Source organism: Anser cygnoides, chromosome 19, assembly GCF_040182565.1.
Source record: "Anser cygnoides isolate HZ-2024a breed goose chromosome 19, Taihu_goose_T2T_genome, whole genome shotgun sequence".
Taxonomy (NCBI): domain Eukaryota; kingdom Metazoa; phylum Chordata; class Aves; order Anseriformes; family Anatidae; genus Anser; species Anser cygnoides.
The window spans coordinates 11,538,862-11,563,080 of NC_089891.1; the positions used below are offsets into that span (position 1 = coordinate 11,538,862).

A 24,219-nucleotide genomic window follows, 5' to 3' on the forward strand; every position below is an offset into this window, starting at 1 on the left:
AGTCACTTGGGTGTCTCTGCCACTTAGGGAACAAGGGCCTCAGGTGTCCTTCAAAGGGGCAAGGACCCAGGAACCAACACACACCGCAAACGCTCCCTTTCCCAGCAGCTCTGCCCCAGGTTCCCCACCTGTGAAACGGGGCGAGCCCAGCGCCGTGCCCCCTGCCCCCTCCACCCGGGAGCAGGCGCGCCACTGCCGGTCCCACGCACACCTCACACCTCTGCAGCTGCTGGCAGAGCCCAGTGCCGTCATTTTAAGGAAGAAAAGGTAAAACCTCGGGCACCCGGCCGAGCGCCGCCGAGGCCCAGCTCCTCGTGGCAGGAGGGGAGCACCCGCGCCCCCCGGGGACGTACCCCTGCTCGCTGCCAAGCGCCACGGCACCACGCTGGGAGGCTCCGAGTTCACTTTCAAAAAAAAAAAAAAAAAAGTTGGCATCTCTGCATATTTGCAAGGTCAAGGCACAGAAAGCCTTCTATAAGCCTAAACCCTTGTTTTCAAGGGCCTATTCTTTTACAAACTGATTATGAAAGCAGGCTACATATTCTTAACAAGCCCCTTTTCACTCCGGCTTTCAATTCCCTCCAGTGTATAATGTGCATGTGTATTCTTGCATGGCAGGCCCTTACATACTGTTTTGATTGTTATCGTCCTGCCATGAAAGGGCCGATTGTTTTGGGTTCCCGAGATTACATCACGGCTTCCCACTCGGGCTGCCCGTGTCGAGGTGTTTGATCAGGGCTCGCAGGTGGGAAGGAGCCCTGCGGTGAGCGCGGGGCCCTGAGCGTTTCCCCATACCTGCCCTACCTGTTAAGCACAGCTGCCTCGGCACGCAAGCTCTGCCTCGGCTTTACTGGCGCCTCTCACGCGAGGCAGGGATGCGGAGCTCAGCCCGTCCGTCCCCGGCCGCGATGCGGCGGGCGAGCCCATCCGACGACGTCGGGAGCCCAGGAGCCCTGAGCCGTCCTCCTGGCCAGCCAGGAGACGGCGGGGCCGGCAGCCGCCGAGTGGTTCGCCTGTTGTGCAGAGATACGGGCAGGTGGGAAATTATACACGGGAGTGAAAGCCCCCCCCAAAAAAATAGGTGCCCTGTTGTCATGTTGGAAGTCCTCAGCAGAGCTCTCAGCCAGCCTCTGCGAGGAGCCTCCCGAAGGGCACCAAGGACGGGCAGCGAAGCTGAAAGGAAGCAAAGGGAAGGGAGAAGTGGCAGGGAATAATTTGGGGCACAAAGCAGTGCAAGAGGCGCAGAGCTCAGGAGGCAGGGAAGGGCAGGACGGGCGCACGGATGAACATCTCAAACCGAGACCACAAAAGCACAAGAAAACAGGCCCGATTTTGACAGGTTACAGAGGTTTTGTGCAAGCCACTCTGCCGGCTTGCTGGTGGGAGCAGAAAAGCTCGTTTTGGGTCTCTGCTGGCGCCGTGCTCTGCTCCGACACCCACGGGGCTCCCGGGGCACCACCAGCCCGGAGCGGGGCTGCTCGCAGCCGCCTCTGCACAAACGCGTGCGTGAGCTGATTTCCCTCCCCGGAGGGCCAGGGAAGGGCCTTCACCAGCCCGTGCGCGCACCCAGGGCAGTGACGGGCACAGCCCCGGCCCTGCTGGGCCGAGTCCCCCCCGCCCCGTGCCACTTCTCGCCCCTCCGCCGCCTCTTCCAAACCCTCCGGCCGGGGCTGCGCGCCGCACGGTCTGCGTCCCATCTGCTCGCCTGGCCCCCAGCCAGCCTTCGATACACACGGCTCTGGATCCGCACGCAGTAAACATTTACAATTTTAGGAAATTTTACCCTTAATTTATCCCAAAGGCACGCAAGCGAAGTTCAAAGCCGTATAAAACCCGCTCTCTCGCCTCCGAGCGCGGCAACCAGGACGTGAACTTTAGCTGAAGAGCAAGAAATTGCTCAGCTTCCACGAGGCAAATCCCAGCCGGTGTCAGGCAAAAGGGGGGAGGCAGGCGAAGGAGCAGGGCTGCAGGGGGGGGACATGGATGCCACCAACATCCCCTCCTGCAAAACGCCGGCTCACAGCAGGCGCGGGGACCCCCATACCCCTTGCACGGCCGTATCCGGCAGACACGGGCTGTTGGAGGCCGTGGCGAAGAGTTCAGAGCCAGCCCAAAGCTTTTTGTCAAAAATAACACCGCACTGCGGGCTCGCCGAGCCAGGGCCGCCCAAACGCTCCCCAAACAACCTCGCTGCTCGCCCAAGGCAGTGCTTGGAGCGGCGCGGCCACGCGTTGTTTTCCTCCGGTGTTTACCCAGCGCCATGCTTTCAACGCGGGTATTATCTTTAGGTTACAGACTTAGCTAAAACACATAGTGTTTTTTGTTTTTTTTTTTTTTTTTCCCCAGCCCGCTATTGTTCGGGTTTGCTCTGCGTCCCGGTCCCCGCACGGCGCTGCCTCCCCTCCTCCTTGAACCCGCTTCAGCCGACCGCAGACACGAAGCTCAGCACCCCCAGAACCTCGCCGCATCCTCCTGCCCCCGGCCAACCTCCGAGCCGTCACCTCTCCGGATAAACTGGCCGAGGAAGACGGGGAAGCCCTCGGAGGCAGCCGGCTGGGAACGCAGGAGCATCCCCCGGGAGGCGCTGAGCAAACGGGGGCCGTCGCTCAGCCAAAAGGTGGTGGCAGTGGGCACCCTCCTGTCCCAGCACCGGACACGTCCCACAGCAAGCGGCTGCTGCGGAGAGCAGCTTCCAACCCTCACCAGAGCAGGAGACAAGCAAAGAAGCGGCCGTCGTGCAAGGCTGGCTGACGGCAACTGCTTTGTTACGGTCGGCTCGCATCGACAGCCCGATCGCACCGGGGGGGGGGGGGGTCCCGGTGTGTCGGGGCCGTTTATTCCCCCCGGGGGTTGAGAATCTGTGCCCTTATCTGCCCGGTTATTTATGTCCCTGTTTGATTTATGAGTCAGCCTCACGCACGGGGTAAAAGTTCACGTCTCCCCCTATCCGCGGAGCACAAAGCCACGTCTCACGGCTCCGCGCCTTCCTGCTCTCCTCTCTCTTTCACTGTGTTTTGACCCCGGCAGGGAAGGCTCAGGGAGGCTCGACCTGCACCCCGCTCCCCTCAGAGCCCCTGTAAACCCCACCTGCTCGCTCAGGATCCGGCCCACAGCACCAAACCTCGCCTGGCTGCGGCCGTGCGGGGCCGGTGCTGGCAAAGCGAGCAGGAGACGGAGCCGGGCTCGCTCCCGGCAGCGACTGCACTAATTCTGCTCAGCCTGATGGTGCGTAACGAAATGCAGGATCCAGAGCAGCCTGCACCACCGACAAATCTCCGTTTGCACAGTCAAGGTCTGCCTAGGTAAAAAGTTAAAAGATATTTGTAAGCAGCTCGAAGCGTAACTTCCCGTGCCCAACGCTACCGCTGCGCTGCCGGGCGCAGTGTTAGCTCCTTTCACCCAGAGGTGCTCCCATGTGCACGTAACGATGTGTTACACGTTCGGACAGGGAAATACCTGAAATAACCCAAACTCAGCTCCCTGCTCCAATGTGCTTTGGGAAAAGCAAAATTTGGAACCTTTTACGGTTGCCCTTTCACATGCAGGGTGCGCAGAGCAAAGAAAGAAATGCGTGAGATCACCAAATGCTGACTTCAAAGTGAACAATCTGTTCTCAAATACGTTCTTTTCCAAAATCTCCCTTCAAGATGGAAGGAAAAGCGTAAAAAAAAAAAGGAAATTCAGCCCCAGGAAGAGTGGGGGGAGGCTCGGGGCAGGCTGGGCTGCCGAGGGCAGCGGCCACCTCGGGGCACCGCAGCTGCCCCGGCCCCCTAAAGCCGCGCACCTTGACACCAGCACCGCGTGGCACCCAGCTCATCGTGTGGCACCCAGCTCATCGTGTGGCACCCAGCTCATCACCCCTGCCAACACCCAGGTGCGTCCGTGCGTCTGTTCGGGAAGGGCTGCAAAGCACCAGAGGACGCAGCACCCACGGGAGCACCATCCTGCAGCCTTGCTCGGGGCAGGGACGGTGCCTGCAAGCAGGGGGTGCTCTGGGGGACCGGTGGTGAGGACAGCCTGGGGCAGAGCAGAGCAGGGACGGGGCTCTGGGCATCCTGGCTCAGTTCAAGCTCGTCCCCACCTGGGTTAGGGCCCCGCCGCTGCCCCAGCTGCGCCCCGTTAGCAGCCTCACGGAGCCGTTTGGCCCAAACGTTGAAATACCATCACCTTGGGGCAGAAATCCACGTTGCTCTTCCCCGTCCCCGTATCCCTGCTGCCACCCTACCAGCCAGCACCCAGCACCCACATGCACCGATCCAGCTAAACAGCACCCTAAGGACGGGAATTCTGCTTGCAGCTGACCCTCAGCTGCACTGCAACGCGAGCCAGGGCCCCTTCCTCCCCTTCGAAATGTTTAGTTTGGGGCTATTTTTAAATACCCTAAGAAGACCCTAACACAAGACCTTGTTAACTCCGTTTCACTCAGCTTAGAGCTGCAGAAATGCCCACCCAAATTTAATTTTTTTTAAATATTCATATAAGTACACACATAAATAGAGTGAGTTTAATGATGTGGCTGCACTGATCGCGGGTAGGGCTAGAGCTGGAGGGAGATACAGAACCTTATAAAGGCTATTAAAATATTTTTAAAAATTGAACACGCAGAAGCTGGGTGGTCTAAAAGCAGGGCTGGGATTACGGCCCACCTATAAAAATCCCCAATAATACCTGCCAGTTAACGTTTACAGCTTCATACAAACCTGCCAACCCTCTCCCTTTTGTACGATTCCTTAAACCATCAGCACATTTCACACAGAAAATGTTCCACGGCATGGAAATGTCAGCGCAGAGACCAAGCTGGGGTGGCAGAGGAGTTTGGGGGAATTATTTAATTTTTTTCTTTGCTCTGTCCTCCAGTTCCCGTGCACAACAAGCTGGGCAGCCGGCGACACGCACGGCCCCGATCGCTTACAGGGAACAAAAGCCTCGAGGACGGCGAGGGAGGGCGGACAAATTGGGTGAATAAAGACCTAATTCTCCTCTTTTGGGGGCGAGGAGAACCTGAGAGATGCCAAAGCCCAGCTGAGCAGAGGCAGGCACGTAGGTGTGTTTGTATCTCACTCGTCGCCTCCTGGACATCTGAAGCGACGCCGGGACAGAGCTCGGTCCCTGGCTGTGGCTGGGAACAGGCAAAGAGCTGACGGACGGACAGACGGACGGACAGACAGACGGACGGACGAGCTGGGCTGGAGGCAACGGGACCCCAAGGGTGCTGCCACCCGCTGCAGGGGGCTCCTCAGCCACTGGCTGCCCCGGCGGGGCCATGGGGGGAACGGGTGATGGCCGGGGGATGGATGAGCGCCGGGGGATGGATGAGCACCGGGGGATGGATGAGCGCCGGGGGAAGGATGAGCACCGTGTGTCTGCACTTGCATGCTGACGAGGATCAGCACCAGAAGCTACGAGCAAAATTAGAAGGAGGAAAACGTTTTCTCCTCTCCCCTCTCCTGCAACGTCACCACTAAAAGGCGCCGGGGGAGAGAGTGGAAAAGCCCCAGCGCGGCTCCTTTATGCAGCCCCAAAACCTGGAACTAAACAATTTACTAACAGATGTAGCCATAAAAGGCCCCATTATCGCATCTTGTACAGTAACAATGTCTTCATTCAAGTCGCTTCCCCTCCTCTGAGGGTTTATTTTTAAACCGTGCTGCTAAAGAGAGGAACGGGCCACTGCGGCGGCAAAGAGCGAGCCTCTCGCTCAAAGTGAGCCTTGTTTGGCATTATCTTGATAAGATAAACAGGGATAATGGCTTTTTCTTCCTCTGCTCTTTTCTTTGCCCTCTTTCGTTTATTTTAACGCGAACAGGAACTGAACCAGCGCGCTTTGCAGATCAAAGCCGGGCAGAGACCTTCGCGGGAAGGGGGCAGGCGAGCACCAGGTTTCCAGGCCTCAGCCCGGGGTGGGGGCAGGAGCAGGGCCCCGACACCCACCCAGGGCCCCCCCGGGAGCGGGCAGCAGCTCCTGGCACGGCCCCAAAGCCGAGCATCCTCCAAGGGGCACCCCCTCGGTCCCAAAGCGGGGCCAGGAGGCGCAGCGGAGCAGGGCGAGGAGCGGGCTGCGAGGCTCCCCGGCGGCGCTGGGGATTCGCTCTGTCGGGAGTCCCTGACTCCTCTCCGGGGCGAATTTTTGGGGGGTGAGTCCAGGCATCAAACGAGCCCTCCAGGCAGAGCTCATGCAAGAGGAGATGACTCAAAGTGGCGGCGTATGAACAGGGCAGGGCCAAAAAGCATCGGGAGGCTGCGGGGAAGAGGAGGAAGGGAGGAAGGTGCCAGGCAAGCGGGCAGATACAAAGGGGCCCCCCGGTCTCCAGCGATAGCACGGATGATAGCAAAGGACACAAAGGTCCGTGTCGTCCCTCAGGATCCGCTCACGCAGGGCCCACCACGGGAAGGGAGGCAGGCAGCCGTTGCACAGACTTTCCACAGAGCCAGCCGTCTCCGCTGAGCATTACAAATCAGGCAAAAACCCTCCTCGGTCTAGACACTTAAGTAAAGGAGAAGGAGGAAGAAGTGAGGGAGAAGAGGAGGGGAGGCTGTTTATCCAGGCGGCGGTGTAAACGCTAACAGCAGGCGAGGGGCTCGCAGCCAGCAGCCCAGTTCCCAGCCGCGGTTTGGAGACTTCCCCGCTAAGCCTGGAGCCACAAATACCGGCTGCAGAAGTCACCCGGCCCTGCGAGCATCCTTCAATAAATGGGAAGATTTGGCCCCTTCCTCCGATGCGACTTCGCACAGCGCTCGCAGCCGGCTGCCTGGGGGCTGGGCCATGCACCGAAAACCCACCCCCAGGAGCAGGAGCACCCGGGCTGAGACAGGATTCAGCACGGTGAAAATGAAGAGGATCCTGGGCCTCGCTGGGTCCAGACACCTCGTTTGTGCTGGGGAAGTCTCCTCCACAAATCTACGTTCACTCAACGCAGGCTCCAGCAATGCAGCTGCCGTGAGCAAACCCAGCTACCAGGATTTTAAGGACCAGGAAAATGTTTGCGCTTTGCTCCCGATCCAAGGACGGGAAAACAAGGTCTCTGCTCCATCCCTGCACCTCTCCGCACCAGAGACTGAGCAGCAAAGCGCAGTAAGACCCCAGCTTTAACTTCCCGGCACTGCAACAGGCTGGAAAGCAGAAGGAGCGGTGCGGGGAGCAGCTCCAGCAGCCCGAGCTGCAGCTCCCCACTTACCCCAGGCAGGCACCAGCCCTGGACCAGCACCGCCCAGGTCCATCCGCAGGGCTCCTGACCATCCAGGCACTGCAGAGAACAAACGTTTTCCCGGCGTAGAAAACATCTGGTGGCTCTGGAGGCAGCTCAGTGAGAACACCGCAGGCCACAGAGGTTTCCCTCTGCAGGTTCGCGCCCTGAGCGCCCGTGGAGGTTTCCTCCCTGCAGGACCAACCACGCACCGTAACAAGGAGCTGTTCTGAGAGAGGCTGAGCGTGTCGGGGTGCCTGTGAGCACGCTGATTTAATTATTCGTGCAGATTTCACTTCCCAGGAACAATTTTTTTTCTGGATACGGGGTTAAGCCAAAACGCCACGGTCCGTCTGGCTTCTGCTTATCACCGCGAGACCTCGCTGCGCTGCAAACCGAGCACCTCGACGCAGTCCTGCAGTGCCTGCTCAGGCTCCAACCAACTTTGGAAACTCAATCCGACATGACAAAAGCTCCTGTGAAAGGCATCGAGAGGAGCAAGCGAAGGGCGAGACACTGCCTGACATGTTTCGCACATATTTGTAAACAGATCACCCGTGGGGAACGCGATTCAAGCCTGCCTCGTCTTGCTTTCCAGCCAGAGCTCGCTTTCCAGCCACCCGCCTCCTTTTTCTCATGACCAAGAAGCGGTTTAATATCTGTTTACAATAAAACGCCGTTTTCTGAAGGGCAGAGAGGCGCGAGGATTTTGCAGGAGGGCATTTCTTTGTCTGCTCCGCTGCTTGGGCAGGTGAGTGTGGGGCGTCTGTCCCAGCACAACCCCGCGAGCAAGGGGAGCGCCCTTTCCGGACACCCGTGCAACCTCGTTTAATTAAGCTGAGATCTGCTTTGCTGCAAAAACCATGCATTTGTGCTCCCAAAGCCTCTCTGCACCTTCGCAGAGGCCAGGACATCCTCACCATCAGCACGTCAAGAACCTTCCCGCTGTCACTCACGGTGTGGGGCCGCAGCTCCTGAGCCCTCGCGGTTAATTAGCGGCGATGAGAATTGCAGCCGAGGAGCCACAAGGCACCCGTGCTCGCTCGAGGGACGCAGGAACGGGCGCCCTGTTTAGACTGACGGGCTGCAGCAAACGCTTTGTGGGTCACCGGCACCTTCCAGACGTTCCTCTTCCCCGGAGCGCCAGCAGCGGTGAAAGCTCTCCCCGTTGCGTCTCCGTCTTCCCTTTTGGCAAAGGGGAAAACATTCACCAGTCGGAAAAGACCAGCTCCCTCGGGACACCGACCCGGGTAGGCAACCACCGCTCAATAACACACACATGCCTTCGGGACAGGTTAATTAAAAGGTGCTTAATAAGCATCTCGCAACAGTTTTGTTTTGTAACCAGAGGCCCCAACGCGGCGCTTGGGGAAGGAGCAGCCTGGCTGGAGAATGAGCGTTTGTCTTGGAGCTCAGGGGCCGCGGAATTCCCCATCCAGCCCCACCTCGTGCTACCAGAGGTGGTTTTTTTTTTTCCCGTTAGGTGTTCCCGTGCACATCCTCCATCTGATAAAGAGGCCAGCAGCGAGGAGTCGACCCCACATTTCGATCCCACCCGAGCTTTACGAGCTCCACCGCGGATCTATTCATGAGCAGGAGACGGAGATCGTGCGTGTGCGAACGGCAGAGAAACACCCAGCGTGTCTTCTGCTGCCTCAGCCCACAATGATTTCCATTCATTCAAAGAAAACACAGTATTAAATTTTTTGCCTGGTTTCAATCTCCGTACATTAATCAAGCCTCAGCTTTTTCTCTTTTCCTTTTTTTTTTTTTTTTCCCCAGCCTGAGAGACACAGCGTGGGAGGCACAGGCTGTCCCATGAAATAATATTTTCCAAGCCGCAGTCAAAGTCTGCCCGTCAACCCGAAGCCTCCTTTCTGTCTGTTTTACCAGAGCTGGACAGGAAACAATCTGCGGGCACAAGAGATCGAAACCCGGCCGGCGTTCCCAGCACGACGCTGATGAATGGGAGCCATTGTGCTGCAGGGGAGGAAACATCCCCATCGTCATCGGGGAAAAACTACAGCTGTCTGCATCGCCTGCACACGCACACGGGTGTCCTGCAGCTGCACGGGAGCTCTCGCGGAGCAGACACGGGGCAGCTCGGTGGCACGGCGTGCTTCACCAGCAAAACCAGGCACTTCTCCCTTTCCTTACGGTGGGGACAGCATCTGAGGTTAGAGAGGCTCGGCTCCTTGGCAAAACAACACCTGCAGCTTGCAGAGGAGCGAGCAACAGAACAAACCCCGTGGGATTTTGCCCGCCCCGGTGCTGCCGAAGGAGGGATCGGGACCTTCCCGAGGCGCTTGGGCTCTAACCGAGATGCGCTCCCTGGGTGACGCAGCCACGGGTGCCTCTGTCCCCAGGCAGGTCCCAGCCCCGGCAATGCCCAGGGGACACAAGGAGGGACACCCCAATCCCTGCTCCAGTGCCCAAGCCCGAGAAATGGGGGCTGAGTTTCAGCCGAGCGATGCAAACCCGCGGGAGAAAGCATCTCCCTGGTTCCTGGAGGTACCCGGTCTCATCCTAGGGCAGTTTTGCCCCAAAGCTGCCTACCCAATTTTTAACCTTTAACTTATTTGCATCCCCAGTGCCCTGCTGGGACCCGGTGTCCGCACCACACACGACGTAACAAAATATTTCAAACTATTTTTCAGGTTTTTAGTCCTTTACGTACGCACAGGCCGGCAGGAGCTCGGCTGTTACCACCTAGTGTCAGGCAGGAGAGGAGCAGCAGCCCCGCACGGACGGGGACGGCTCGGGCACGGCTCTTCCCTGGGGTCCCACGGGGCGAGCCCCCAGCCCGCGGGGCAAACCCGAGACCTCCTCGCTCTGCCCACGTGGCACCCAGCAGGAACGGGGGCTTCTGAAAAACGCTGCTGTGGTTCAACTTCTCTCCCCCTTTTTTTTTTTTTAAAAAAAAAGAATATTTTTTGGCACGAACCGTCCCTTGTGACCGGACTTAGCCCCTGGCCACGACAAAGGCCGCTTTCTTACCGAGTTTAAGGGCTGCAGGGCACCGGGGCGCTGGGGCTCCTGCACTGCATGCAGCCCGTGGAAATGGGAAGCAGCCGCGGTGCTGGGCACTCAGCACCATCCTGCTGCGCGCAGGGGTGCTCGGTCCAGGGCTCCAAGGTGCTCACACATCCTCTGTCCTACACGGGGCAAACTGCAGAGGGCCAAGAGGTGGATGTCAAGAGCAGGGAGGGAAGGCACCCAGACAAGGAGCACAGTGCGCAACGTGTGCCTACAAAGATCCCAGCAAAAAGCTCGCCGCCGTCCCTGCTTCCAGCATTTCCGAGGTTTTCCAGCCTTAATAACAACCTCTCAGCGTATTTTTAAAATTCTACACACCGACGACAATCAAATAGCACTGGGGCTGCAAGATGAAACGCCCAGAAGCTACACGGCACCCACGCAGAACGGGAGGCGCTGAGCGCAGCCGGGGAGGGGGAGCCCCCGGCACCTGCGTTCGAGGTGGGAGCAGCGACACCGCCCGTCGGAGCGCACGGCATCCCGAGGGATTATCTCCACCGGGGATGGGACGGAGGAAAACCAGCTCCTGGTGCCGATTCCCCAAGGAAGAGCCTCCGAGGAAAGGAGAGGAGAGGTTCCCAAGGACGCCACCTCCCTGTCCTTGCTCGCATTTCTATCCAGGGCACGGATTCTGTGCACATCAGTGGGATTTGGGGAGAAAAAACAAAAAAAGCGGGGCTATGCCACCAGCCCCTGCCATTTCTGCCTGCAAACCCCCACAGGACTGGGCTGAGGATCCCGCCAGCATCCGTCGGCTTAAAGAAATAAACGATGGCCGCTAAAGCAGGTGGTTTTGTCCTCCGAATGCCACGGGCTTGGAGCTGGGGGGACAACCCTGGCTGCACCCTGCACCACAGTGCCAGTGGACGGAGACGCCCGGAGCGCGGCCAGCCCCGGGGAGCAGCCCCGGCCCCCTGACCGTGACCGTGACCCTGGCACGGCGCTGCCGGCCGGCACAGCCCCGTGTCCCGCAGTGTGCCCGCAGGGACTCGTGGATTTGGCCCGTTTTGCCCTCGGCGGCTCCAGCCCCATCTGGTCCCTTTTAAATCAGCCACACGAGGTGGGGAGGTTTGGTCAGTTGTTTTTTTCTTTTCCCCTCCCTGCTTTATGCAAAGAGAAGAGGAGTGTGGGGGGGTAACAGAGCTTTTTTAAGCCCCGGCTGCCCTCCTCTTTACCTTCCTGCCTGGAGGGCAGCCAGGAGCAGCTCGCTCCTCCCTGCGCGCATCTGGAGGGGACGGGTCGGGTCCCCGTGCCCAGGGCTCGCCGCGCTCCCCGGCCGCCCACGCCAGGCACGGCTCCTCCTGCACGGACTCTGCTTTGTCCCGAGCGGCCGTGTCCAGCCCTGGGACCGTCCACGGCGTGCTTACAACCGCAGGGAACGGGGCAGAGCAGCCCCGCCAGCACCGCCTGGGGCTGCTCCGCAAGGCTCAGAGGGACGGGACACGGAGCGACCCGACGCGTGCTGAGGACCAAAACGGGTCCTGGCCCCGCAGCACCTGGAGGCTCCTTCACCTTGCACTTCTGACATCCCCACGCCGGTATCACTGAAAATCTGCCCGGTCCTGGCAGGCCGGCAGCGCTCAGATGTTACTTCAGGCACCTTACACCCTAACAGCAGCGCAACACGCTCTGATAAAAGCCCTCGGCGCGCCGCCCGTGGGGACGCAGCGGGGACAGGCAACCTCCGCCCGACCAAAGGAGCGCAGATTCTCGCACGCTGATGCAAAAAAAGGGGGCTCTGCTGCGGGGATGTCCAGGCTTCCCGCACGCCCCTTGTTCTGCAGCCCCCTTGCAAGCAGCCGAGCCCAACGAGCGGAGCAGGAGCGGGCTGCGCACGCCCGGGGGCAGCAGAGCAGCGCGGAGCCGCGGCACCGGGATGCTCCCGAGCCCCCCGAGGAGCTGCGGGGCGCGCGGGAGCCCCGGGGGCCAGATCCTGCAGGGACCAGGCAGGATCCTGCGGGAGCCTGGTGTGGGATGAGGCGGGCGGCCGAGGCAGGGACCCTGCTGTACCAGCCGCAGCAGCTCCGCGCACGCCGCTGCTCCCGCGCAGATCTTGCTCGAGATGCCCAAGAGCCCGGCGGAGCAGCCCAGCACCTAAAGCCTGGCGTCCTTCCCGCTGTGCTTTGCAGAACACCTGGCGCTCTCCCCTTTTTCATAATTCCCTCTCTGCAAGCACGCTTCTTAAACGCAAAGCTTACAGCTCTGGAAACAGCCCTTCGGGATGCCGCGGGGACGTGCGTCCCCCGAGCCCTATGGCGAGCTGTTGGGAGCCAGGCTCCCCACGAGGTTTCGCCCTGCTGGGGGAAATGCGATCAGTCAGCATCCACGCGGTGCCGGCAGCGCTTCCCGAAGCCAGCCAGCATCTCTCCATCCAGCAGGGAAAGTCCTCTGGTGGCACGGGAAGCCACGGCGGGCCCTGGGAACATCCACCCGCCACCGCGTCCCCAGGCGCTTGCGTCCTGGCGGGCTCCGAACGCGTCAGAGCCTTCAAAAACGCTCTCGCACGATCCAAGGTTTGAACTAACAAACCCTCCTGAAAGGCAGCTCACATCAGCCGCGGCTCAGCGTGGCAGTAACGCAGTTACTCAGTCACAGCCGGGGGGAAGAAACGACGGCAGAAGGGAGGAGGGAAACTGAGTCACGCATCCATCTCGGTACGACGCTATTTTTAAAGTAATGGACACGAGGGAGATCGTAGCTGTCACGGCCCCGAAGCGCCGGGGCTGACCTGGGGCAATTTCCTCTTCAAACGTGTCAGATTTCCCTCTGTTTCTCACATTAGAGGTGGAATCGCGTCGGGTCTGAGCTGGTTTTTAAGCCCATGTAACGCGGCTGGGCCATCTCACCAGGTTTCCAAGCCGCGACCCCACGCGCTTGGTGCTCGCACTGAAGTCCTGGAACAACTCGAGTGCTGGGCAGAGAGGGGCAAAGCTGGGCTGGGCCGGGCGACGCAGCCCAGAGCTGCTCTGCTCTCCTGCAGTTTTGGGGCGCTTACGCCCCCGGCACATCTCTCGTGGCCCCAAGGACCCTGGGGCTTTGTCCCCTTTTGTCCCAGGCACCACCGGGACCCCACACTGCTCCCTCCTCCAAGAGCCCGCGACAAGAGAAATCTTTATTCCTGGATATTCGCAAGTGGCTTCCCGGAGGAGAAGCCACACGGAGCGGCTTTTGTTCCGCCCGCAGCTGACAATGACAGACAGATTGATGGCAACCAAGTTATTTTGTCTCCTTTCGCAGCTGACAAAATTCGCGCTGGTATTTTCCTGGTACAGACCCCACCTTTCATCTGACATGATTAATGCCGTTGTAAATACAGAGAAAGAGCCAGCTGCTTCTGCCTTCTGAGCTTTCACCGAGCAGCTGATAAAAAGCGTCCTTTTGTTCGAGCATCCCTGGAGTCTCCGCAGACTTTCTGAGCAGCCTTTTATTGCAAAAAGGTTAGAAGAAACGCCGTCGCTGGGGCTGGCGTACCGTGCCTTGCTCAGCGCAGGTCTGGATGCGACCTGCTGCAATCAAAGCGCCAGCCCCTGCCCTCGGTGGGGTCCCCCCATGCGCAGCAGAGGTGCCACGGGCATCACCCACAGGCTCTCTTTGCTCGTGTCCCTTCCAGGCTCTGCCTCTTTGCTTGGTCAATGTGAACGCGGCAGGGGATGGTGGCAGCACGGGGGGGGGTGTGAGGCTCCCCACGCAGCCCTGGGACCCCTCGGATCCCACCTGGCAGCACCGAGGCGGCTGACACTGGCACGCAACTGTGCTTCCATCCACCTGCCAGAGGGGCTGGGAGGGGTATTGCACAGGCTGAACGCACCGCATCCCCCCCCCCGCTGAATATATTATGATGCGGGTCTAGGAAACAAAGGGCAAGCGTGGAACAAGCCTCAGATATCAAATTCAAAGACAAAAACGAAAGCATTCGGTGAGAGCGCGCTGAGCGCTGCGCGCACCTCCCTGCCCCTGGACGGCAAGGCCAGCAGCCGCGGGCAGCCCCCCGGGGTGGCACAGGGTGACGCACGCTGCCCCCACCTCACTCCTCCCAATGAACCGAGCTCAGCAAGAGAAGCGACGCTCTGAAACACCACGGTCCCGTCCCGGGCGTTTCTGTGTCCCCGTGACCGGTCCCGGGCACAAGCCCAGCTCCTTCAGCCCCCAGCACCAGCCCAGGTCCCTGCTGCGGTTGCAGACAGCAGCCCCCAGCCACGGCAGGCGAACGCAGCAGCCCCTCAGCACCCCCAAACTCACGCAGAGGCACCCGCAGGAGGGTGCTGCGTCCGAGCCACGGGGTGCCAGCAGCGGTTCCAGAGCCAAGCTGCTCCTGCGGCTCCGCTTCTCACCAGGCGTCCTCATTTCTCCCTTACCTGCACCACCACCGCTCGTTCTTGCTCGCTACCGCCTTTAAACTCTCGCTGCTGGCCCCACGGCACTTGCCCGGCAAACATTTCAGTGCGCCCTTGTGCCGGTTCAGCCCCCAGAACCAGACGGAAAGGAGCTGACACAAGCTGCCCCCTTTCCATCCCTTTCTCCAGCACCGTTTATCTGCCCAGCGATGCAGAAACAAAACCGTTTCACAAACCAGGCATCACTGACGGAAGGGCTTTTCCCCATCTGAGACAAGCACAGCAGCTACAAAAATTCAGCTGCAATGGGAACCCTTCCTGCCCCCTCTGCCCACACGCGCACTTCAGTCGATGCACCGGCAGCAGCGTTGGACAGGGGACAACCTCCCGGAGACGAAGACGCGCGCAAAACCCCCGACACACGGAGCAGGAGCAGCGCTGTGCCTTACCTGGCGCTTTGGAAGGTGGCAGACGCTGATTTTCCAACAGCCCCGAATCCAACTCCCACGGCCAGACCCTCTGAAACGGGAAGGAGAAAAACACCGCGGTCAGATCCTGCAGCAGCCCCGAGGCCGTGCCTCCTCCTGCCCTCGAACGGAGCTCAAAGCAGCGCCGCCAGGGGAGCAGAGCCCTGGGGCAGCTCACCACCCCTCTCGTTTTAACCCAAGTTCTTTGCAGATCCTATTTCCGTTCCCATTGCAGCTCACGCACCGCAGCGAGGGGTGCCACAGAACCGTGGGCAGGGCAGCACCGCGATGGGAAGCTCCGGGCACGCAGATTTGCTGCCTGTTGGGAAAGCGCTGCCGCTGCCACGGGACCTGCACGCGCTCCCACTGTGAACCCGACGCAGCGCAGCGGTCTCCTGGGGAGCTAACACACAGGAGAGACCTTTGTACTTAGAGGGGACAGAAAGGACCCCAATCCCCAGCAGCTAAAATGCTATTTTGATAAGGGGTGTAGCGGTGCAAAACACCCACGTAGAGATTGAGGCTGGGCAAAGCCCTCCGCACAGCCACGCACAACGCGGTGCCGTGGGGTAGCTTTGCAGGAGAGAAAAAACTTCTCCTTACAACCCTGGGGGCCACGCTCGGCTGGGACCAGGCTCCCAGCAAGAGATTTCTGTGTCCTGTGCCACAATTTGGGCACGACGCCTTTACAGACAGTCCCAAAAGCAGGAGGAAACCCAAACTCTGCAAGACATCATGGCCAGCCCGAGAGAAAAGAGCCAGAGGTGGAAGCAGGTCACAGTGCAGGGCAAGTCCTCCACGTCCTCCCCGCTCCCTCCCTGCCCTTTCTCCTCACCCTCTGAAACTTTTTCTGGCCCTCCTGCTGCTGGAACAGCTCCCTCGTACCTTCCAGGTACCTTCCACCTCATTTGAAGGAGGCGTCAAACTGCTGCCACTTTTGCCTTTGTTGGCAATTCACGCTTTGTTTCTGCAGCTTTTCTGGCATCGCTCCCCTCCAAGTCAGGCGGGGCGGGGGGGGAACAATTCCAGGAACAAAAGCAAACCTGCTTGCGTGGCTGGATGCTGGGGAGGGTTTGCCAGCCTTCAAGGAGGCGATTGCCCACTCCGACAGCCACGCAGGGGGCAGCGGGGGCTGCTCAGAGGCACGTTCAGACAGGCTGAAAAGTCCCACGGCGTGTGCCTGTGCGCTCGGGGATGAGGTCTCAGAGGAGCAGGCCCGCGTAACGTTTGTGGTCTTCTGAATTTCCAGTTGCCTTGGAAACACCCCACGAAAGGCAGCGCCAACTCTCGTTATCAGCATTTGCATCCTCTGCTCCAGGCGTAGAAGTCGGAGCACGCCACGAGCCCCCAGAGCCCTGATCCGAGCTCCGTGCCAAGGCTCAGGACGGAGACAGGGAACGCGGCCCCAAGAACCAACCCTGTGCGCGGGTCCCTGACCCCTGAGCGTCCCTAAAACACCGTGGCTGGACGGTAACTCCGCCAGTAAAACAGTGAGAGCAGCCCGGGCACGCGGTGGTGCCAGGGGAGATCGTGTGCTTGTGCAAAGTGCTTGTGCAAAGCGCTCGTGCAAAGCACAGATGCAAAGTGCCAGTGCAAAGCGCTCGTGTTCCCCGACAGCGCCCTCCTGGAGGATGCACGAGCAGCCCCAGAGCCACGGGCAGGCTGCGAGTGCCAGGAGCTTTGCACCTGCAGCTGGCGATGGCTTTGCACGCTCGGCGTTCACGCAGCGCGCAAGCATTAAGGGAGGGGATAGGGGAAGAGCTTTTTCAAGACATTTAATGGCTGCGGTGAGGACACAATGAAGCGCTGCACAAAGGAGTCTGGCACCGCTCCTCCACAACGTTTCTTTTGAAGTGAGACTTGCCCAGAGAGCAAAATTCAAAGGACGAGAGCGCCAATTTGTGTAAATAACGAGACGGAGCGGAAAAAACTACAGCGATTTTCCCTGCTGTACGGCGAACCTCACGGAATACGCGGCTCAGCAGCACAATTAATGGAAGTACAAATTACATACACACGGAAACAAATTATGGGCAATGAAAAATCAACAGATGGTGCGTGGGGAGCCGCCTATTCGGAAAGGGAGAAGCGGCGACGGTGGGAGCTGCAGCACGGTCGGGAAAGGTGACAGAGCAGCGTCGGGTCCTGGGCTCGCCCGGCTCCTGCTTCCCAGGAGAGGGGCGAGAGCTGGGGCAGCACAAAAACACCCAGGCATCAGCAAGGGGATGGTGACCCCAGGCCGCCACGAGCCCCAGACACCGTGCCAGCCAGGCTACGGTGACGAAATTAACTGTACCCCGCCAGAGATGTCAAAGCCGGAGCCTTGCGGAGCAGCGAGCCCGCTCACAAACCTAACGGGGGAAGCCGCCGGGAGGCTCGCTGCCAGCCTGCCCCACGCTCGGAGCTCGCAGCAAGCTCAGCCCCCCCCCGGCTGCAGCCCCTCTCTCGGGCGTCCTGCACGTACCCAACTCATAAGCAGCCCGAGCGGCTTCCTCGGGGCGGTAAAGGCACAAAAAGGGAGGTGATGCTTCTGCGCCGACCGGCACGTGGTGGTCGTGCGAGTGGCCGGGGGGACATCGGGGCGCTGATGGGGCTGGGGGAGAGCCTCCTCGTTACCTGCCGGGGATTCAGACCCGAGCCCTGGTTCGGGGCATCGTCAGGCTTTAAATATTACCTGTCCGACCGCCGAGGCAGAGTTCCCAAAGGAAACAGATCCCAGACGATCCCCAACGACTGAGGGACGTGACGGGCCACTGCTCCCCGCGGGGCGAGGCAGAGGCCCCACGGCGTGGGGTGTCCCAGGGTGGAGGCAGGCGCGCGGAGCCCACATGGGACCTCTCCGTGCCCCAGAGGGATTTGCAGAGGCTTCCAGGGCCCGAAGCTGTCGTCGCCCCTCTTGCACCCATCAGACGGGGACACGCAGGGGCTGCAGGACCGCGGGGAACAGGCCCCAGGCTGCGGCGCGAGCTCAGCACCGCTTCGTGGGGTCGCAGAAAGCAGGAACAAAATGATGACCCATCCCAGCCCCTGTCAGGAAAATGCTCCTATTTCAGCTGAACGAGGGGATTTTGCCTCTCTTGGACCCCCTCGGCTTTACAATTCAAGACACTTTAACCTGATAAGGCATTTCTCAGGGATCAGAGACTAATCCTGCGCTAACGGAGGGATCAGCACAAACCTCTCGGTTTGCGGCGCTCATTGCACGAACACGTTTTCATCTCCGCTCGTTACCCTCTGCTCATTCTCCCACAGCCGACCTCCCCCCCCAAAAAAAAACCCCTTCAACACCTCCAGCAGCAAAGCCCAAGGCCCTAACTGTGCTGAGGGGCACTACAGGGCCTCCTGCTGCTTCTCCTGCTTGACTTCTGCCCCGGCACCGAGCAGCATCCCTCCTGTGCTCTCCTGCTCTCCAGGGTCAGTTTCCCCCAGGGAAAGAAGCCGCAGCTCTGCCGTGGGTTGTGTGGCCGTGCAGAGCCCCCAGCCCTCATCCTCGGAGGAAAAAGCCACGGCAGCTTTAAAGTTCAAAGGATTAGCTTGAAAGCGGGATGGCTTACTGCAGCCGTCAGACCTCTCCCTTATCACCCGCCGCACAAGCCCCGGTGAGCTCATCAAGCTGAAGGAACCGGGTGAAATGAAACCGCCCGCTGTTTTAAATCCCTTTCACCGCAGCTTACGAGGCGGGACCGGGATCACGGCTCCCTCCGAGCGGGACCTGGACCTCTCCTCGCTGCTCCCCGGAGCAGCCCCGCAGCGCCACACGAGCGCAGCGCCAACCCAGGGACACCTCGGGAGCTCGCTCAGCTCCTGCCGTTTCCAGCTTCGTTTCCAAGCGCGAAACGAGCTTCGCAGCACCGCGGGAAGCCACGCGTAATGCCCAGGGGAAGGCCTGCTCACAAAGAGCAACCCAAGAGCAAAAGCCCTCCGGATCCCCCAGAAACCCAAACTACCAAATAGCGAGCAGCGCTCACAGAGCCTTCATAAATTACAGTATAGAGCAAATTAACCCCAGTTATTGTTACTCTTATATGCCTTAAAGAGCAGAAAAATGAGCATAGGCTGGAGATAGGGAACAATATCCTATTGCAATGTTAAAAAACAAAAAAACTCCAGCAGACCGAAGGACATTCCTGGTTCAACCTTTGTCTCCCAGAGGGCACTGGCCGAGGGACAGAAGGGGACGGGGCAGGAGATGGTTTGCAGGAAGCTAAACCTGAGCTTTGCGACTGCTCCAGCCCCCAGCCCGCTGCTGCTCAGGACGGGAGCTGCTCCCCTGCGAGGTCTCTGCAGGACCAAGCAAAACGCCCCTGGAAGCGCCGCCCGGGGCGACAAACGCTCCCTGAAACACCGAAATTTCCTTCTTGTTCACAAGGAAACACGGAGCACAGGCTGCGGATTAACATCACCGCCTCTTCCACTCGTTGTTTTATTACTAGCGCGGCAAGCACCTGTTTTCTGCTCCTTCCTCCCCGTGCCTTCCGCTCCCCGAGAGGATGCGCTCGGCACGGCGCCTTCCGAAAAACGCACCTGCAGGAAACTGCCGGGGACGTAGCGCAGAAAACTGCCGGGGACGCAGCACGGCCCCCCCGGGGGAGGGAGCACGCAGGGAGCCGTGAGCGCTCTCAAACCTCTCCTCCTGCCGGGGCCGGCGAAACAAATCCTCCTGGGTCAGCGCACGAACGCGCGTCCTTTGGGAAGGTGCCACGGATGCCGACACGTCGTCAATTATTCATCCCGGCCTTTGAAGAACTGGAAGCTCCTCGTGGAAAATTGATCTTGCTATAACGAGGTTTGTATTTCTAAGAGAGTTTAAGCATGTCCCTGTCTCCGCTACTCAAACTCTCAGTTTTTCTCCCCGAGATCAAATTCCCGTTCCCACTAGAGAACATCTTTTTGCCATTACTGCAAAAGAAAGTGCAGAGATTACCAGATTTCAGTGATTTTCGCATCTCCACACGTTCCCCATCGTAAGAGTAGCGAGCAGGAGGTTAAAGCAGTTTTAGAAAGACTGTCTTCCTTTTTGAACTCAAGCTCGAGAGCAGTAGATCTCCCTTTGCATTTGAGACACAAACCCTGCAGCTGCTCGGAGGCAGCCTTCCCTAGCCCCACGCACGCACGCAGCGCTGCTTCCCACCCCCTTCACTCCTCAGAAGCCGTGTTTTTCCCCCAAAGCCCGGGCTGTCACAGCGGGCACGTCTAGCACAGACCCCAGGCTCCCGACGTGGCTGTCGGAGCGCTCTCGGCCCTGACCTTCTGCTCGATGCAGGCGCCGCAGCCCCGCTCTGCAGCGTGCCCCTCGGGCCGGGTTCTCACCCCCAGGGGCTGCTCGGATCCACCGATGGTTTTGCTGCACCAGGAGTTTGCTCCCGGCTGACAGCAGCCGCAGACGGCGTGGCCAACCCAGGCCAACCCAGCCACCTACCGACGCTCGTCATGCACTAGAAGGACACCGAGGGAAATGAAGACCAGCTTGCCAACAAATTAAAATAAAGAAACCAGCAAAAACACAGCGCATGGCACAGTGAGTCAGTGGCAAATTATTCAAACCACAGCCAGACGAACCCGTAACCACCTTCAAGTGGAGCAGGAAAATCCATGCGTGCAAAACATCCCTCCGTGCCCCGCGAGCACGGTGACGCTAAGGCATCCTGAAAGACCCCAGCGCGGATCTCCAGCAGGAAATCAGAAAATCAGCATTGCAGAAACCAGACTTACAGCAGGCCGGGATGCGCGCAGCCACCCTCCAAAGCGGGAATGGACAGGGGAGGGTGAAATAAAAGGGACATAAAAAGGGCGGTGTGGTGCAGAAGGGGATGGAGCCGGTCCTCAGCAGGAGAGCAGGATGGGGACGTGGGGGAGCAGCTACTCAGTACCGACCCAGGAGCTGCTCAGCCTTCTTGGAAAGCTAATTATCCTCTTGCTCCTCTTCTGCTCTCGTTAACACCTTTGTGACACCTCCCGGCTGCGGGAGCAGGGACTACTGGCTTTGGCAAACAGGGAGCCGGACCCCCCAGAAGCGAAGCCCCCCACGTTTTCAAGCCCCCCACGTTTTGCGTGAGGTGCAGGCACCGAGCTGCAAGAAGCTGGAACGCGCCCAGAGGGCTCGGTTCCACCGCCTCCATCGCGCGGGACGAAGCCCAGCGGCGCGGCTTTGCCTCCGGGGACCCGCGGAGAGGTCTGATCCGAGCCGCACGTGGCTGGCAAGCAGCAGATGGGCGGCAGGACCGAGCCTCCCATCACCTGGAAAAACAAACAGCCGAAATCCCCGCTGCTCAGGTGCTTAGCGCCAGGACGGACGAGGAAATAAAACCCGCTGCTGCGCGCAACGCCACGGAGCCACCCTTCATTAAAGGGGGGTTTAAGCTGCAATCCCATCCCAGCGCCTTATCTGGGGGATGCCAGGCAATTTCACAGGAGCTTTGCGTGAAAAAAGACGGCAGAATTGGGTCCTGCCGAGTGTAACCGCACCCACCCGCGTAGAACCGCTCAGGCTGAAGTGTTTGGTTTAAAGCAGAGGAACAAGAAGGGACCCACGAGGCTGAGCTTAGAGAAAACCTGGTGGGATGTGACACGGGACACCCAGGGCTGCCTGATGACGACAGATAAGGGAAAAAGCAGCCCGAGAGAATATTAAATGGGGTCACTAAATAGGGCAGAATTTGGGTAGGACGAGGTACTTCCCCTGTGCCACCTGCTGAACTACCCCACAGGAGCCAAACCATCCCCATCCCATTTTACTCCTCTTTTCTCCCCGTTTTCCCCAAAGCAGAACAACTCGGAACAAATCCTCCTTGCAAACCATCGGGCAGCAACGGGTAAAAACGTGCTGCACGCGGCCCAGCGCTTACAAATGAGGGACCTCCTTTTAAAGAATTAACTGCCCGACGTCCTAAAGCTCCATCACAAAAACATGTCCCTGGATGAACGAACCTCTTTCCGAGCTAATAACCCAGAACTACCCGAAAAGCAGGGACCGACCACACACCCTGCCTGGCACCGCCAACCCGAATCCATCACCGGTATTTAATGTTTCATTTGCTAGCACGCAAACGATTTCTCAGGCCGCTGCTCACAGATATTTAACGCAACAGACCTGAAAGATCTGATGGGGATAAGAAAGAAAAAGAGCTTCCACATGCATATTTCTGCACATTTTCATCCCAGCTGGTGAAAGTACTGTATTTAATTGGCTTTTGTCACCTTTGTGGCTGTTACCTTTCACAAAACGCTGATCGTCAACTGAAAATGATGCCGCAGAGATAAATGTACATTATCATTCTCCGCTGGCTTTCCAGGTGTCTGCCTACAAATGAGTTTTTGAAATATGAGCCGCTGCCAGCGGGGCACCAGAGACCTGCGACTCGCTGCCACCCTGCCCACGCGCCCCCCATCCTGCAGGGCCGCAGCCCCCCTGACCCCCGCGGGGCGACGAGCTGCCTCGCAGGCTGCACATGAAGTCTTACCGACCGTGTCTGCGTAATACGGGGAATTCCAGGGAAGTCAGGCTCGTATCCGCACGCTGCTTCCCCAAGGCACTGTGCTGGTGGCACGGCACCACGCGGGGCGCAGCAGGGCACCCCCGGCACCCTGCAGCCCCGTGCCTCCCCACGCTCCCCCCCCTTTGCAGAAGCGTAACGGCCCCGAGCAAGTCCTTCCCATTCATCGAGGTGCTTAATCCGTGCCAATGTCAAAGCACGTGCTGACGAAGCTGCAATTACCGGGGAGGTTAATGAAAGGTTTAAGCAACCTTTACCCAAGCGAGCTGTGTGGGATCACAGCTGAGTCACAGCCGCGAAATGCTGTGGGTGCCCCCGGCACGCGGCTCTCCCCGCACCGGGTCCTGCCTCTCCTCTACTCCCCTGGGCAGAGCTGAGCTCCCCCGAGCTGCTGCGGGCGCAGAGCACGCACGAGGTGCCACCCGTGCGCACGGGCACCTTCCCTCGGCCTCCCTTTCACCCCGTTCTCAGGAATTCAAGCTCCGAGCCAATCTCCCCCTTTTCTCCTTTTTCTCGCCGCAAACAGTGCCCCTCAACACAAAACCGAGGTGCTCCAAGAGTAATCATCGAGAGGAACGCGAGCGGCACGAGCGGCACCGGGAGGCGGCCGTTCGGAGGGAAGCGTGCGCAGCGGCTCCCTCCCAGCCTCACGCTCTGCTGAAGCACCGGGAGCACCGCACGCGCGTGAAATTCAGCAACCGCAACACGTCCTCGGTGCCAACGGACCAACAAAAAGCCCTAACGCAAAGCGAGCGTTGCAGACTCCGAATATATCTCAGAATTATTCATATAAACAACCGCATTTCCTGTCGGTTTAATAATTGAGCTGCGGTACCACGCTCGTTGCCCCAGCCTCCTCTCCAGAGGCTAGGCGCACGGGAGCTCCTGTCCCAGGAGAATGAATTCAATCAGGTTTGTTAATGACAAAGTAACCAGGCTGGAAATCCAATCGTACCAGGGAACACCCCTCTGACGGCTCAGCACGCAGCCTCTGCACTGCTGCAGCTGCCCACAACCCCCTCTCTCCATACCCTCCTCTTTGGCCAAGGGCTACCTGTGTTCGCATCCTCGCACCCACCCAACGTCTGCGTGCGCCCCAACAGAAAACCCCGATGCTGGTTTGGGTCTGACAAGCTCCAGGTGGAGTTTGCTGCCTTGGTTTTAAAAAGCCGCAGCCCCCAGCACCCTACCAGGCACCCTCCTGCGGAGCACGTCGGACCCGGCCACCGCAGGTAAGGCAGCATCTCGTGGAGGGGACGCCCGGGATGTGTCACGCCACCCTGGGGGGACATGGGGACAAACCTCACCGAGAAGCTGCCCGTGGCCGTGCTGCCGCTAAGCGGGATGACGGCGGCGCTGCCTGTGCTCGGGGACGAAGCTGCCACTCGCGGTGCAAGCGGCACAGCAGGCGCACAACCACCCAGCAGCCAAGCGCCAGAACTGAAGGACACCGTCTGCTCCTCTTCCCCCAGACGGTCCTAAAGCAGGAGACACATAAAAGGACGGGGAAAAACGGCTCAAGCTGTTGGGAAGCCATAAAGAAAAGAAAGTGCCCTGGGTCGAAGCGGGCAGCTCTCGCTCACAGGGCTCTCCCCAGCCAAACCCCACCCTGCAGAGGGCGGCGGGAGGGTTTGGCACTGGCTGGCCCGCAGGCTGCACCGTTCTCCTTCCCAGGTGAAGCTGCAAACAAGGCCGTTTCAAATCA

At 59.5% G+C, this 24,219-nt stretch overlaps 2 protein-coding genes across 5 annotated transcripts in view; one reads left to right on the forward strand and one right to left on the reverse strand.

The window, feature by feature from the left end:
• SLC39A11 (solute carrier family 39 member 11) overlaps window positions 1–24,219 on the reverse strand; it is a 151,862-nt gene that overhangs the window by 70,952 nt on the left and 56,691 nt on the right. For all 4 annotated transcript variants that reach the window (XM_066980129.1, XM_066980128.1, XM_066980127.1 and 1 more), the window contains one exon: window positions 15,004–15,073. In XM_066980129.1, the coding sequence (XP_066836230.1) occupies window positions 15,004–15,073 (70 nt within the window). The remainder of the gene's footprint in view (window positions 1–15,003; window positions 15,074–24,219) is intronic.
• The window catches only part of RPL38 (ribosomal protein L38), a 226,944-nt gene continuing 210,872 nt past the window's right edge, over window positions 8,148–24,219 (forward strand). The window contains exon 1 of the mRNA XM_066980136.1: window positions 8,148–8,157. The gene's annotated coding sequence lies outside the window, so the exon portion shown is untranslated. The remainder of the gene's footprint in view (window positions 8,158–24,219) is intronic.